This window comes from Rhinichthys klamathensis, unplaced genomic scaffold (genome assembly GCF_029890125.1).
Source record: "Rhinichthys klamathensis goyatoka isolate OS25496 unplaced genomic scaffold, OSU_Roscu_1.1 h1tg000219l_1, whole genome shotgun sequence".
Classification (NCBI taxonomy): Eukaryota; Metazoa; Chordata; class Actinopteri; order Cypriniformes; family Leuciscidae; genus Rhinichthys; species Rhinichthys klamathensis.
In genome coordinates this window covers 229090-242456 of record NW_026606743.1, presented here as the reverse complement: position 1 = coordinate 242456, position 13367 = coordinate 229090, and the positions used below count along the sequence as shown (strand labels likewise).

The 13367-nt window shown below is 44.2% G+C and overlaps 1 protein-coding gene across 2 annotated transcripts in view; it reads right to left on the bottom strand.

Moving 5' to 3' along the window:
- LOC130097410 (integrin alpha-L-like) overlaps positions 1 to 13367 on the bottom strand; it is a 117405-nt gene that overhangs the window by 37915 nt on the left and 66123 nt on the right. For both annotated transcript variants that reach the window (XM_056264240.1, XM_056264239.1), the window contains exons 11-15: positions 4332 to 4461; positions 4112 to 4254; positions 3698 to 3844; positions 3095 to 3286; positions 2792 to 2922 (exon numbers count right to left, since the gene is read on the bottom strand). In XM_056264240.1, coding sequence (XP_056120215.1) covers positions 2792 to 2922; positions 3095 to 3286; positions 3698 to 3844; positions 4112 to 4254; positions 4332 to 4461 — 743 coding nt within the window. The remainder of the gene's footprint in view (positions 1 to 2791; positions 2923 to 3094; positions 3287 to 3697; positions 3845 to 4111; positions 4255 to 4331; positions 4462 to 13367) is intronic.

Here is a 13367-nt window from a genome sequence, read left to right as displayed (position 1 = left end):
ATTCATGTGAGTAATCAACTGGTAAAGTTTCATGGTGATATCTGTAAGTTAAATTTTTTAGCCTATTCACCTGTAGTGTCTCGCCTTAACAGAGCAGCCATCAAGTGTTAGACAGTATTCTAGGTTATTACGTGTGGAAGTTTTTGGTCCAATAATTAGAATCTAGTAGGAAATTACTAGTCATCCAATTTTTTATATCAGCTATGCATTCCGTTAATTTTGTGAATTGGTAAGTTTCGTTAAGGTTTTGAAGAAATATACAGCTGAGTATCATCGGCATAACAGTGAAAACTAATGCCATGTTTCCTAATGATATCTCCTAATGGTAGCATGTACAGAGTGAACAGCAGCGGTCCTAGTACTGAGCCTTGTGGTACGCCATACTGAACTTGTGATTGAAAAGACATCTCTTCATTTACTGCTACAAACTGATAATGGTCAGATAAGTATGATTTAAACCATGCTAGTGCAATTCCACTAATGCCAACATAGTTTTCTAGTCTATTTAAAATAATGTTGTGGTCAATTGTGTCAAATGCAGCACTAAGATCAAGTAACACTAATAGAGAGATACAACCGAGATTGGATGATAAGAGCAAATCATTTGTGACTCTAATGAGAGTAAATGGTAAATGGACTGCATTTATATAGCGCTTTCACAGACCCAATGGCCACCAAAGCGCTTTACAATTTGCCTCACATTCACCCATTCACTCACTCATTCATACACCGACGGGCGACGGCAGCCATGCCGTCTCAGTGCTGTCTCAGTGCTATGGTACGGTCTAAATCCGGACTGAAAACCCTCGCAGATATCATTTCTTTCTAGAAAGGAACACCGTTGTGAGGATAATGCTTTTTCCAGTATCTTTGACAGAAAAGGCAGATTCGAGATCGGCCTGTAATTGACTAATTCTGTATGATCAAGTTGCGTTTTTTTAACAAGCGGTTTTATCATAGCCAGCTTAAAGGTTTTTGGTACGTATCCTAGAGACAAAGACGAATTAATGATATTAAGAAGAGGATCTATGACCTCTGGAAGCATCTCTTTCAGTAGCTTAGTCGGTATAGGGTCTAACATACATGTTGTCGATTTAGATGATTTAACGAATTTGCAAAATTGGTAATCTCCGACTGGCGGAGTCGAACATCATTAGTGCCGACATGAATAATGATCTTAGAGAATTTACGATTAGCATTAGCCATCACTTTTAAATTTGCTTTGATGTCGGGCGCTCTGGCTCCCAGCAAACATGTGACTATGGTGGCTGGTGGCTCTATTTTCACGTTCCGTGTGATCAAATCACCAATTACCAGGGCACAATCAACAGAATTCTCAGTGGGTGTTTCACTGAGTGGGGCAAATCGATTTGTTATGGGAATCTGAACGGAAGAGTGGTTCTTTGATCCACGACTAGAGCGGCGATCCCTAACCGTCACCCATCTGCCCTGCTGCACGGGCTCTGTTTCAGCCGGAACCGAATCATGTAAAGAGTTCACTATGCTAGGCGCATCCAAAATATTATCTAAAGATCTAGCATTCTTACCATCCTCAATTAAAGTTTGGATGCGTGTCTCTAGTTCTGAAATCTTCTCCGTCAGCCTGACTGTCTCCTTGCATTTATCACATATAAATCCTATATTGCCATCGGAGAAGGCTATACTAAACACATGACATGTGACACAGGTGACAATAACAGGACAAGACATTACTCACCGTGTTTGTTGACTGATTCTTACTCACCTGGGCTTTTTCTGAACTCAAAGGCGCGGGCGCGAGAGAAAATAAATAAGTGAGCGCACGGGTGGCGCATTAACAGGCTAGCGAGTTACTAGTGTGTTGTGCTAACTATAACGGAAGCTAGCGATGATGGTTCCAACTAGAAATGATGGTTCAGAAACAGAAAGAAATACGAAGCTAATACGAGGTTTAGACGGAGCGTACAGCCTTGAAGCAAACAAACACACAGCACAATCAACGTGCGTCAACATCAACTTTTCCACCTCACTTTTCAAACGCTTATGAATGCCCATGCGGCCGTGTGCATTTTACTTTCGAATTAGCAGCAATTAGGGTGCGGCAATTTATTAAATGGTTGGTTCATTATTATTCTAAATGAAAAACACAACAACAAAAAAGTACAATGACAAACTCACTTAAATTAAACATAGAACTTTTATTTTAAAAAAAATAAAAAATTAGGCAACGGTATTAACAAAATTATTAAGCATGGCAATCTACACCATGAAGGTGTGTGTCAATTAGAAGTATTACCTCCGGCTGCTTCATCCTTCATCAGGGAAAGTTTACAAATTGCTTAATTAATGTTTGCTGGTTCCCTATTAGCATTGGGTTTAAATCCAAAACATTGACAAATAAGCGCATTTAGATTTCACTTTGAAACCAAATCTTTCGCTATCGTCTTGTCAGTCAGCTGCTGCAACTGTTGTTCGGCTCACGCTGAATTTACTAGACATGCTCAGTGTTTAATATAGTGTCTGTTCTCTAAATGATTATTTTATTACTATAAAAAAAATCTAAACGACGGTGGTGCCGTGGTGGGAGAGTGATGTAACCGGTATGCGGCTGAAAAAATTGTGTAACACTGATGGTTCAGCAAGCCTTTTTATTTGCTCAAATCATTGCATTAATTCTCCAAATTAAAGGTTAAATTACTGGCCACTAAAGTGACTGTACTCAAACAGAGCCAGAGTTCATAAATGAGACCTCGTGTTTAGCCTGTAAGATAATCTTTCCATTATTTTGTAAATGTGTTGTGAAATGTCCTACTTGAGCAGCACGATCCCTCCTTTAGCTCCGATCACGACATCTGTCAGATTATCATCGCTCATGTCCATCTGACCAGACAGAGACACTCCGAACTGCTGCAGACCGGGCAGAACCGAGCGCGCTGGAATCAACTAGACACACACACACAGAGATATCTACTGTGCTAAAGCGGTTCATCATTGTACACGTTTAGCCTGCCATGTCTGTCTGTTTATCTGAGAACATTGGGCTCGTCTGGGATTCTGGGTTAAACTGGGCACAAACACAGTGTTTGGGATTGAGGGAACTAAAGCAAACTCTCACCTGAGGAGCGTGTTCCGTGTTTATTCCACGTGTCCTGTCGCCCAGGTAGATGTAGACGACTCCCTCCCCTTCATTCTCAAGCGGCGCCCCGACTGCCACATCTGACAGGCCGTCCCCATTCAGGTCCTTTAGTGAAGCCAGAGATGCAGCAAATCTGCCGGTGTTTGACTCGTTCAGTGTCTTCTGAAAATACTACAGAGAGAGAGAGAGACCATGATCTTTATTCGTCTGCACATGACCAGCGCCAAAACAATGCATTTACATGACTTTAATGCAAATATACAGCAAATAATCACACTAACAGACAAACATTGTCTTCGTTCTGGAGGGCTACTATCCACAACTCCTACCCGACTCAAACACACCTGAACCAGCTAATCAATGTCTTCAGGATTACTAGAAAGCTACAGGCAGGAGAGTTTTTTTTTTTCAGGGTTGGAGCTAAACTCTGCAGGACAGTTTCCCTCCAGGACCGAAGTTGCCCATCGCTGCACTGGAGTAACGCAATGGTGATGACTAGCAATCTTCCAGTCACAGACCCTGAACATTAACCACATGTGTTTCTGTACTTACTAATGGAGAATGTTGTGAATCTGTCCATACCTCCTCAGATAAAGCGTAGACGTACAGCCTCCCTTCTGCCCTCGGCTGAGACTGGTGAAATAACGGAGCTCCGACCAGAAGGAAATCTGAGTCTCCATCCAAGTCCACATCCAACAGGCTCAGAGACGCGCCAAAATACGAGCCAATCTGATGCCAAAAATGAATCAAAATGTATTTAATTGCATTCTAGCATATGATCTTTATAGCCTGATGTTCACAAATTGCAGTTGCTAGGGGGTGGTTACTGGGGTGTTGCTAGGCAGGAACCGAGTGGCCGGTGAGGTTTTTGAGATGGTTTTAATGGTTTTGTAAGAGTGTTTCTAAGTGTGGTTGCTTCTTCCCTAGGATTTGTAAAGCCCTGCTCTTGCTGATGGAGAGTGTTAATATCGTGTCAGAGGGTTCTTCTTCACTAACTTGTTCTCCGGTGATGTTCCTCGTCACTGTCCATGTGCTTTCATTCTTGGTGAAGAGGGTCACCAGACCCTTGTGTTCGGCCCGCGGAGCCCCAGAGAACAGAAGAGAGACGCCGCCTCTCATTCCCAGAACAGCAGAGTAACCTGAACATCATCAGCATCATTAAAACATGCACAGACACTTCACACCAGACAAGGACGGACCAACAGCTTCAACATACCCATGTACGAGTCTTTACTGACAGATGGATCCTTAATCTCAGTCTCTTTAAATCCAGATCCTGATCCAGTCACTTCATACAGAGATCCACGCCAGTCATTAGATCCAACTGAACCCACAATCGCAGAGTCCTGAAACAAATGCAGCAGTCTCAGCTTCAGTCTCGGCTTCGCTTCAGTCTCGGCTTCAGTCTCGGCTTCAGTCTCGGCTTCAGTCTCGGCTTCAGTCTCGGCTTCAGTCTCAGCTTCAGTCTCCGCTTCAGTCTCCGCTTCAGTCTCCGCTTCAGTCTCCGCTTCAGTCTCGCGCTTCAGTCTCAGCTTCAGTCTCAGCTTCAGTCTCAGCTTCAGTCTCAGCTTCAGTCTCAGCTTCAGTCTCAGCTTCAGTCTCAGCTTCAGTCTCAGCTTCAGTCTCCGCTTCAGTCTCCGCTTCAGTCTCGCGCTTCAGTCTCCGCTTCAGTCTCGCGCTTCAGTCTCCGCTTCAGTCTCCGCTTCAGTCTCCGCTTCAGTCTCCGCTTCAGTCTCCGCTTCAGTCTCAGCTTCAGTCTCAGCTTCACTTTCGACTTCAGTCTCCGCTTCAGTCTCCGCTTCAGTCTCGGCTTCAGTCTCCGCTTCAGTCTCCGCTTCAGTCTCGGCTTCAGTCTCGGCTTCAGTCTCGGCTTCAGTCTCGGCTTCAGTCTCGGCTTCAGTCTCCGCTTCAGTCTCCGCTTCAGTCTCCGCTTCAGTCTCCGCTTCAGTCTCCGCTTCAGTCTCCGCTTCAGTCTCAGCTTCAGTCTCAGCTTCACTTTCGACTTCAGTCTCCGCTTCAGTCTCGCGCTTCAGTCTCCGCTTCAGTCTCGGCTTCAGTCTCGGCTTCAGTCTCGGCTTCAGTCTCGGCTTCAGTCTCGGCTTCAGTCTCCGCTTCAGTCTCGGCTTCAGTCTCCGCTTCAGTCTCGGCTTCAGTCTCCGCTTCAGTCTCAGCTTCAGTCTCAGCTTCAGTCTCAGCTTCAGTCTCAGCTTCACTTTCGACTTCAGTCTCCGCTTCAGTCTCCGCTTCAGTCTCCGCTTCAGTCTCCGCTTCAGTCTCCGCTTCAGTCTCCGCTTCAGTCTCCGCTTCAGTCTCCGCTTCAGTCTCGGCTTCAGTCTCGGCTTCAGTCTCGGCTTCAGTCTCGGCTTCAGTCTCGGCTTCAGTCTCGGCTTCAGTCTCAGCTTCAGTCTCAGCTTCATTTTCGACTTCAGTCTCGGCTTCAGTCTCGGCTTCAGTCTCGGCTTCAGTCTCGGCTTCAGTCTCGGCTTCAGTCTCGGCTTCAGTCTCGGCTTCAGTCTCGGCTTCAGTCTCGGCTTCAGTCTCGGCTTCAGTCTCGGCTTCAGTCTCGGCTTCAGTCTCAGCTTCAGTCTCAGCTTCACTTTCGACTTCAGTCTCCGCTTCAGTCTCGCGCTTCAGTCTCGGCTTCAGTCTCGGCTTCAGTCTCGGCTTCAGTCTCGGCTTCAGTCTCGGCTTCAGTCTCGGCTTCAGTCTCGGCTTCAGTCTCGGCTTCAGTCTCAGCTTCACTTTCGACTTCAGTCTCCGCTTCAGTCTCCGCTTCAGTCTCCGCTTCAGTCTCCGCTTCAGTCTCGGCTTCAGTCTCCGCTTCAGTCTCGGCTTCAGTCTCGGCTTCAGTCTCGGCTTCAGTCTCGGCTTCAGTCTCGGCTTCAGTCTCGGCTTCAGTCTCGGCTTCAGTCTCGGCTTCAGTCTCGGCTTCAGTCTCGGCTTCAGTCTCGGCTTCAGTCTCGGCTTCAGTCTCGGCTTCAGTCTCGGCTTCATTTTCGGCTTCAGTCTCGGCTTCAGTCTCGGCTTCAGTCTCGGCTTCAGTCTCGGCTTCAGTCTCGGCTTCAGTCTCGGCTTCAGTCTCGGCTTCAGTCTCGGCTTCAGTCTCGGCTTCAGTCTCGGCTTCAGTCTCGGCTTCAGTCTCGGCTTCAGTCTCGGCTTCATTTTCGACTTCAGTCTCGGCTTCAGTCTCGGCTTCAGTCTCGGCTTCAGTCTCGGCTTCAGTCTCGGCTTCAGTCTCGGCTTCAGTCTCGGCTTCAGTCTCGGCTTCAGTCTCGGCTTCAGTCTCGGCTTCAGTCTCGGCTTCAGTCTCGGCTTCAGTCTCGGCTTCAGTCTCGGCTTCAGTCTCGGCTTCAGTCTCGGCTTCAGTCTCGGCTTCAGTCTCGGCTTCAGTCTCAGCTTCAGTCTCAGCTTCACTTTCGACTTCAGTCTCCGCTTCAGTCTCCGCTTCAGTCTCCGCTTCAGTCTCAGCTTCAGTCTCGGCTTCAGTCTCGGCTTCAGTCTCGGCTTCAGTCTCGGCTTCAGTCTCGGCTTCAGTCTCGGCTTCAGTCTCGGCTTCAGTCTCCTCTTCAGTCTCGGCTTCAGTCTCGGCTTCAGTCTCGGCTTCAGTCTCGGCTTCAGTCTCGGCTTCAGTCTCGGCTTCAGTCTCGGCTTCAGTCTCGGCTTCAGTCTCGGCTTCAGTCTCGGCTTCAGTCTCGGCTTCAGTCTCGGCTTCAGTCTCGGCTTCAGTCTCGGCTTCAGTCTCGGCTTCAGTCTCGGCTTCAGTCTCGGCTTCAGTCTCGGCTTCAGTCTCGGCTTCAGTCTCGGCTTCAGTCTCGGCTTCAGTCTCGGCTTCAGTCTCGGCTTCAGTCTCGGCTTCAGTCTCGGCTTCAGTCTCGGCTTCAGTCTCGGCTTCAGTCTCGGCTTCAGTCTCGGCTTCAGTCTCGGCTTCAGTCTCGGCTTCAGTCTCGGCTTCAGTCTCGGCTTCAGTCTCGGCTTCAGTCTCGGCTTCAGTCTCGGCTTCAGTCTCGGCTTCAGTCTCGGCTTCAGTCTCGGCTTCAGTCTCGGCTTCAGTCTCGGCTTCAGTCTCGGCTTCAGTCTCGGCTTCAGTCTCGGCTTCAGTCTCGGCTTCAGTCTCGGCTTCAGTCTCGGCTTCAGTCTCGGCTTCAGTCTCGGCTTCAGTCTCGGCTTCAGTCTCGGCTTCAGTCTCGGCTTCAGTCTCGGCTTCAGTCTCGGCTTCAGTCTCGGCTTCAGTCTCGGCTTCAGTCTCGGCTTCAGTCTCGGCTTCAGTTATAGCTTCAGTCTCCGCTTCAGTCTCCGCTTCAGTCTCCGCTTCAGTCTCCGCTTCAGTCTCAGCTTCAGTTATAGCTTCAGGCTCCGCTTCAGTCTCAGCTTCAGTTATAGCTTCAGTCTCAGCATATTGACTCATTACAAACAATAATCACCAGAGATTCCATTTCTTAGAGCCTGTGTCTGAGTTTTGATTGTGACATTTAGCAGCAAATAAACTAAAGTGTTTTCCCTTTTCAAACTGGTTTTACTTCAGTACCCAAATTTAATATCAAGTGGCGACCCAAAATTGATTATCATATCACATCGTAAAAGTAAACAGAAATGTTGAAATTTTTCCTTTTTTTGAATGGATTATTTATTTTTGTTTGACATTTTTAAGAATTTGTATGTTCCCCCACAAACTTAGAGCCTAGTTTAAGAAACCTTGCCTTCATAGAAATCATAAAAAGTGACCGCCTAGGTCTCGGAACTCCTGCTGCATAGTTACGCTGTGGGAACACCCCTGTGTGATTGCATCGTGAAGCACGTGTATAATCAGTCCAATGGAAGAGCGAGATGGCATAGGCGGGTGACGTCATAGACAAGGAAGCTATAAAGCACCCCCATACCCACTACGCCATAATGACAAGTGCCCGTTCTGTGTGAAGTCCTTGCGCAAACTAAGAAGCAAGCAATCTAGCCCCCGGAGTGGAGAAGTCTTAGAATTTGACAAATGTATGCAGCGAGGACCAGCCTGCCGCATCACAAACGTCATGAAGGGAAACTTCCGAAATTAAAGCCATACTGATCGTAGAATGGGCCCGGACCGCCAAAGGTGAAGGCTGTCCGACCTCTTCATAAGCAAGTTAGATAGCCTCAACTACCCACTTGCTCATAATCTGTTTTGATGCAGGGCAAACTTTCTTCGTTGAACTGAAGCAGACAAATAACTGCTCTGATCTACGCCACAGGGCAGCTCTCTAAATGTAGGCATCCAAAGCCCTAACGGGACAAATTGAGTCTTTCCTGATCTAGGGTATAAAAGGTGGAGGGCAAAAGGCCAGCAACACAATTGGGCCTGCAACATTAGTAGGGACCTTAGGAATGTAACCCTGACCAGGTTGACACTTCAGCGTGAGAAATCGGGGGTGTGGCGTGTGAGCGTGTGAAACCAATCAAATGCGTGTGTCTCACGGCCAATGCGTGAGAGTTGGCAGCTCTGCAATGAGAGCATATGTCGTAATTTAGATATATTTTTAAGATGGAAGAATGTGGTTTTACAGATACTAGACACGTGCCTTTCAAATGAAAGATTGGTATCAAAGAGCACACCCAGGTTCCTAATCGACGACGAAGACTTGACAGAGCAGCCATCAAGTGTTAGACAGTATTCTAGGTTATTATGTGAGGAAGTTTTTTGTCCAATAATTAGAATCTCTGTTTTTTTTTTTCAGAATTTAGTAGTAGGAAATTACTAGTCATCCAAGCTGACAGGTGCCTGATCTGAGTATTGAAGCTGACAAAATAAAGTTAAAGGACAGATACAGGCAGATGTACAGAGTGAAACTCATCTCTATTTCTGAGCCATTCAACCACTCAGCTCACTAATCTTTGATGAAGCTTGTGTGGGTGTTGCTTTAAAAGAGCAGGCGATGTTAAGTGGGTGTCTCTGGAAATTAGGATATTACCGTCCTATCACTGTTTTTTTACCAATCTATATTAAGTAATTATGGAATAATGAATAATAATGAATAATGAAAGCTTAGGAATATAATATCAATTACATTATATCTACTTGTCCATGTTTCCTTGACCGTGTTTTTCCTTAGAATGTCCTCTAGATGTCAGTCTTTCAATTTGACTTTTGCTGAGCAAAAAAAGTGAAAAAGAAAAAAGACTGCCTCAACAAAATCATTCAGTGACAAATGCTAATACTAAGGTATAAAGAATTTATCAAACTGTTAGATTTGCATATTCATATTTTAAGGTGTCTACTATGTATTAACTAGTAAAGAAAAATATATTTAGTCATCTAACATGTTTTAACAATCATTTTAAATATTATTAAACACGTCTGTGGAATATGATTCTGATTGATCCATTTTTATGTGAGGACAGTCTACTAACTATCTCATCACTCCTGTGAACAGGAAGGGGGCCAGAGCAAATTACAGTGCCTGACATCGTACTTGCGAGTTCACACACCTCTTTAACGTTAATTTTGGTGATTTCCGACTGGCGAAGTCGAACAGCATTAGTGTCGACGTGAACAATAATCTTAGAGAATTTAAGATTAGCATTAGCCAGCACTTTTATTTTGCCAATAACTGGGGCACATTCAACAGGATTCTCAGTGGGTGTTTCACTGAGGGGGGAGAATCTATTTGTTATGGTTATGGTTATATGCCAGCAGCCATATCACCCTGTAGCCCAAGACTGGTTGCCCACTGAAGCTAAGCAGGGTTGAGCCTGGTTAGTACCTGGATGGGAGACCTTCTGGGAAAACCAGGTTGCCACTGGAAGAGGTGTTAGTGAGGCCAGTAGGGGGCGCTCACCCTGTGGTCTGTGTGGGTCCTTATGCCCCAATAAAAGTGATGGGGACACTGTACTGTCGAAGAGCACCGTCCTTCGGATGAGACATTAAACCGAGGCCCTGACTCTCTGTGGTCACAAAAAAATCCCAGGATGTCTTTCGAAAGAGTAGGGGTGTAACCCCGGCATCCTGGCCAAATTTTCCCAGTGGCCTCTGTCCATCATGGCCTCCTAATCATCCCCATATACAGTATATATATACCAATTGGCTTCATCACTCTGTCTCTTCTCCACCAGTAAGCTGGTGTGTGGTGGGCGTTCTGGTACACTATGGCTGCCGTCGCATCATCCAGGTGGATGAGGAGATTCCCCCTTCTATGTAAAGCGCTTTGAGTGCCAAGAAAAGCGCTATATTTTTTTTATTTTATTTTTATTAACTTTTTAACAACATATATTACACACACACCAGGAACAAAAATACAAAATACAGTATAGACGCATATTAATGTCTTTCGCATCATTACAACTTAGCATTTCTCAATTTGTACAGGACTCACATCCTCAAGACTAATGAACTAAAGAAAAAAAAAAAAAGAAAAAAAAAAAACCAAGAAAAAAAAAAAACCATACATACAAACTATTAAGGCCTCCTAATACAAATACATCCTATAATCTCACATATCTTCAATTGTCTCTTTAAACATGTCACTATCCTCCTTTTCTATGAAGGATCTAAAGGGATTCCAAACATCTTCAAAAATCTTACCCTTTCCTTTAATAATATATGTTATTTTCTCCATTGACATATTCAGTACCATCTCCCTGAGCCACCTTTTTATGCTGGGTGGTTCTAGATTCTTCCATTGTAATGCAATGAGGCGTTTAGCTTGTAAGATACACATAGAAATAAAGATACATTCCTTTGACTTAAGCTTAGGATACAAATGCAGTAGAAAAATCCTTGGTCCAAAAGGAAGACTCACATTTATAATTTTACCAATCATATTATGCACTTCTTTCCAGAATTTCGATATTTCTTCACATTCCCATATACAATGGAAATAGGTACCTTTACAAACATTACACTTGGGACATGTATCTGGTATATTTTCATTAAATTTGTTTGATAATACTGGAGTTATGTATATACGCATAAGCCAATTATATTGCAACAACTTTAATCTTATATTAACTGTTTGTACTTGAGCATCTTGACAAATCTCACTCCATTCATCTGGTGTGAACTCCTCGTTAAGATCCATACTCCATGCTCCTAAACGAGAGCTAGAAGACTCCGGGGAGCCCTCTACCAACATATTATACAGAAGTGAAATCCGACCTTTATCATAACAATCTTTGGTGACTACTCTTTCCAAAACTGATAATGGTGGTATATTTCCAGTACTTTTTTGAAATGATAAAATGAAACTTCTTATCTGTAAGTACCTAAAAAAATGACTTTTAGGTATATCAAATGTATTACTCAATTCTTGAAATGACATAAGATTGTCTTCCTTATATAAATCTTTTATACTTTTAATACCTTTTTCTGCCCACGTCTTAAAACCTACATCTACTTTTCCGGGACTAAACTTAGGGTTTCCCCATATTGGACAATAGCGAGATATCTCACTTGTATAGGAGATATTCAAATATCTCTGCGTCTCATGCCATACTCTCACCATATTTAAAACCATTGGATTCGTAACATTACCCTTCATTTTCTGTAAAATTTTACGATCTAAATCATATAAATATGATTCCAAGGGTATTTTATTCGGAATAGAGTTGTTTTCCATTTCTACCCATACGGGTTGTTCATTAGATGGTGAGAAGAAAAACATAATAGATCTTAACTGGGCAGCAGTATAATACCCTTTAAAATTAGGGCATTGAAGCCCCCCCCTATCAAATGGCAAATATACAGCAACATAACTGAAGATTTTGAATTATTGATCCGATACCCTGAGATTTTGAAAAGCGCTATATTAATACAATGAATTATTATTATTACTATGGTAATCGGAACGGAAGAGTGGTGTTTTGTCCCGTGACTATGACGTCTTACCGTCACCCAATTGTCCTGCTGCACGGGCTCTACTACAGCTGGAACCAAACAATGTACAGAGTTCACTAAACTAGTTGCATCCAAGCAGTATCTAAAGCCGTATCTAAAGCCCTTGCACTCTTACAATTAACCTCGATTAAAGTTTGAATGGGTGTCTCTAGTTCTGAAATCTTCTCCGTCAGCCTGACTATCTCCCTGCATTTATCACATCCTATGCTGACAGAGAGGACTATGCTATACATGTTACATGAAGTGAAGGTGACAATGAGAGGAGAAAATGACATGACTCACCGTGTTTGTTGACTGATCCTACTCACCTATATTGTTTGATAAAACTCGTAAAAGGTGCGAAAGTAAATAAATCGATGAACGTGAGGAAGTCACGTATAAACGCAACAGCAGCAACGAGGTAGACAGGAGCAATCGACAGTTAAATCAACAGTTTCTTCAACAGTTTCTGTGTTACAGTCTCGGGTACATCGAAACGTCGAGGAAGAAACCTCTGGAACACAGCTGATTGCTTTTTTGTTTCTTGAAACCTATCGACGACACAATTCATAGCGTCGCCGAACAGACTTGAAGGCGAAAGCGGGGCGTCCAGAAGAACAGACCTATCCTTATCTTTTATATCAGACAGATTTAACCAAAGATGACGCTCTGTTGCCAGGGCTGCCATAGACCGGCCCACTGATTTGGCCATCTCCTTGGTGGCCCGGAGTCTGCACTGACTTCCTCACGTTCATCGATGTACTTCAACAGAATATGCTTTACCCACCAGCATGGACATAGATTTTAAAGGCTTGGTGGGTAACGTCGGGGCTTTTAATGATGAAGCTGACTCGGGGGAGAGATAGCTCGGAAGCGTCTCTTCCGCCCGAGGCAATGTCAAATAACCATAATCAGAAATACCCATAACATTACTGTAGTTGGATGTTTGCGGGTTAAAAACTCTGAATGATGCCGGTTTAGTCCACAATCTCAACACTTCAGTGTGGAGATCGGGGAAAAATGGGAGTCCCCGACGTGGAGGCTGTGTTCTAGATGGTAAATATCGTTCATCTAGTAAACTCTTTTTAATAACACTTCCTTCAGAATCATTGGCTGGCCAGTCAATATTTAATTTAGCTACAGCACGAGATAAGACCTCCATAAGCTCCTCATCACCAGAGGTATGAGCTGGCGAAGACTCATAATCCCCTGTAACAATACTAGCAACATCCAATTCCTCGGAACTGGATAGCTGCAGCATTGGTGCCTCAACCCGAGCAAGAGTAACCCCAGTAATATTGTCAATATATATGTGTATATATATTCACTATATATATATATATATATATATATATATATATATACACTGTATATATTGTGAACTTGACAGACAACAATAAATAGACAAGGACTGAA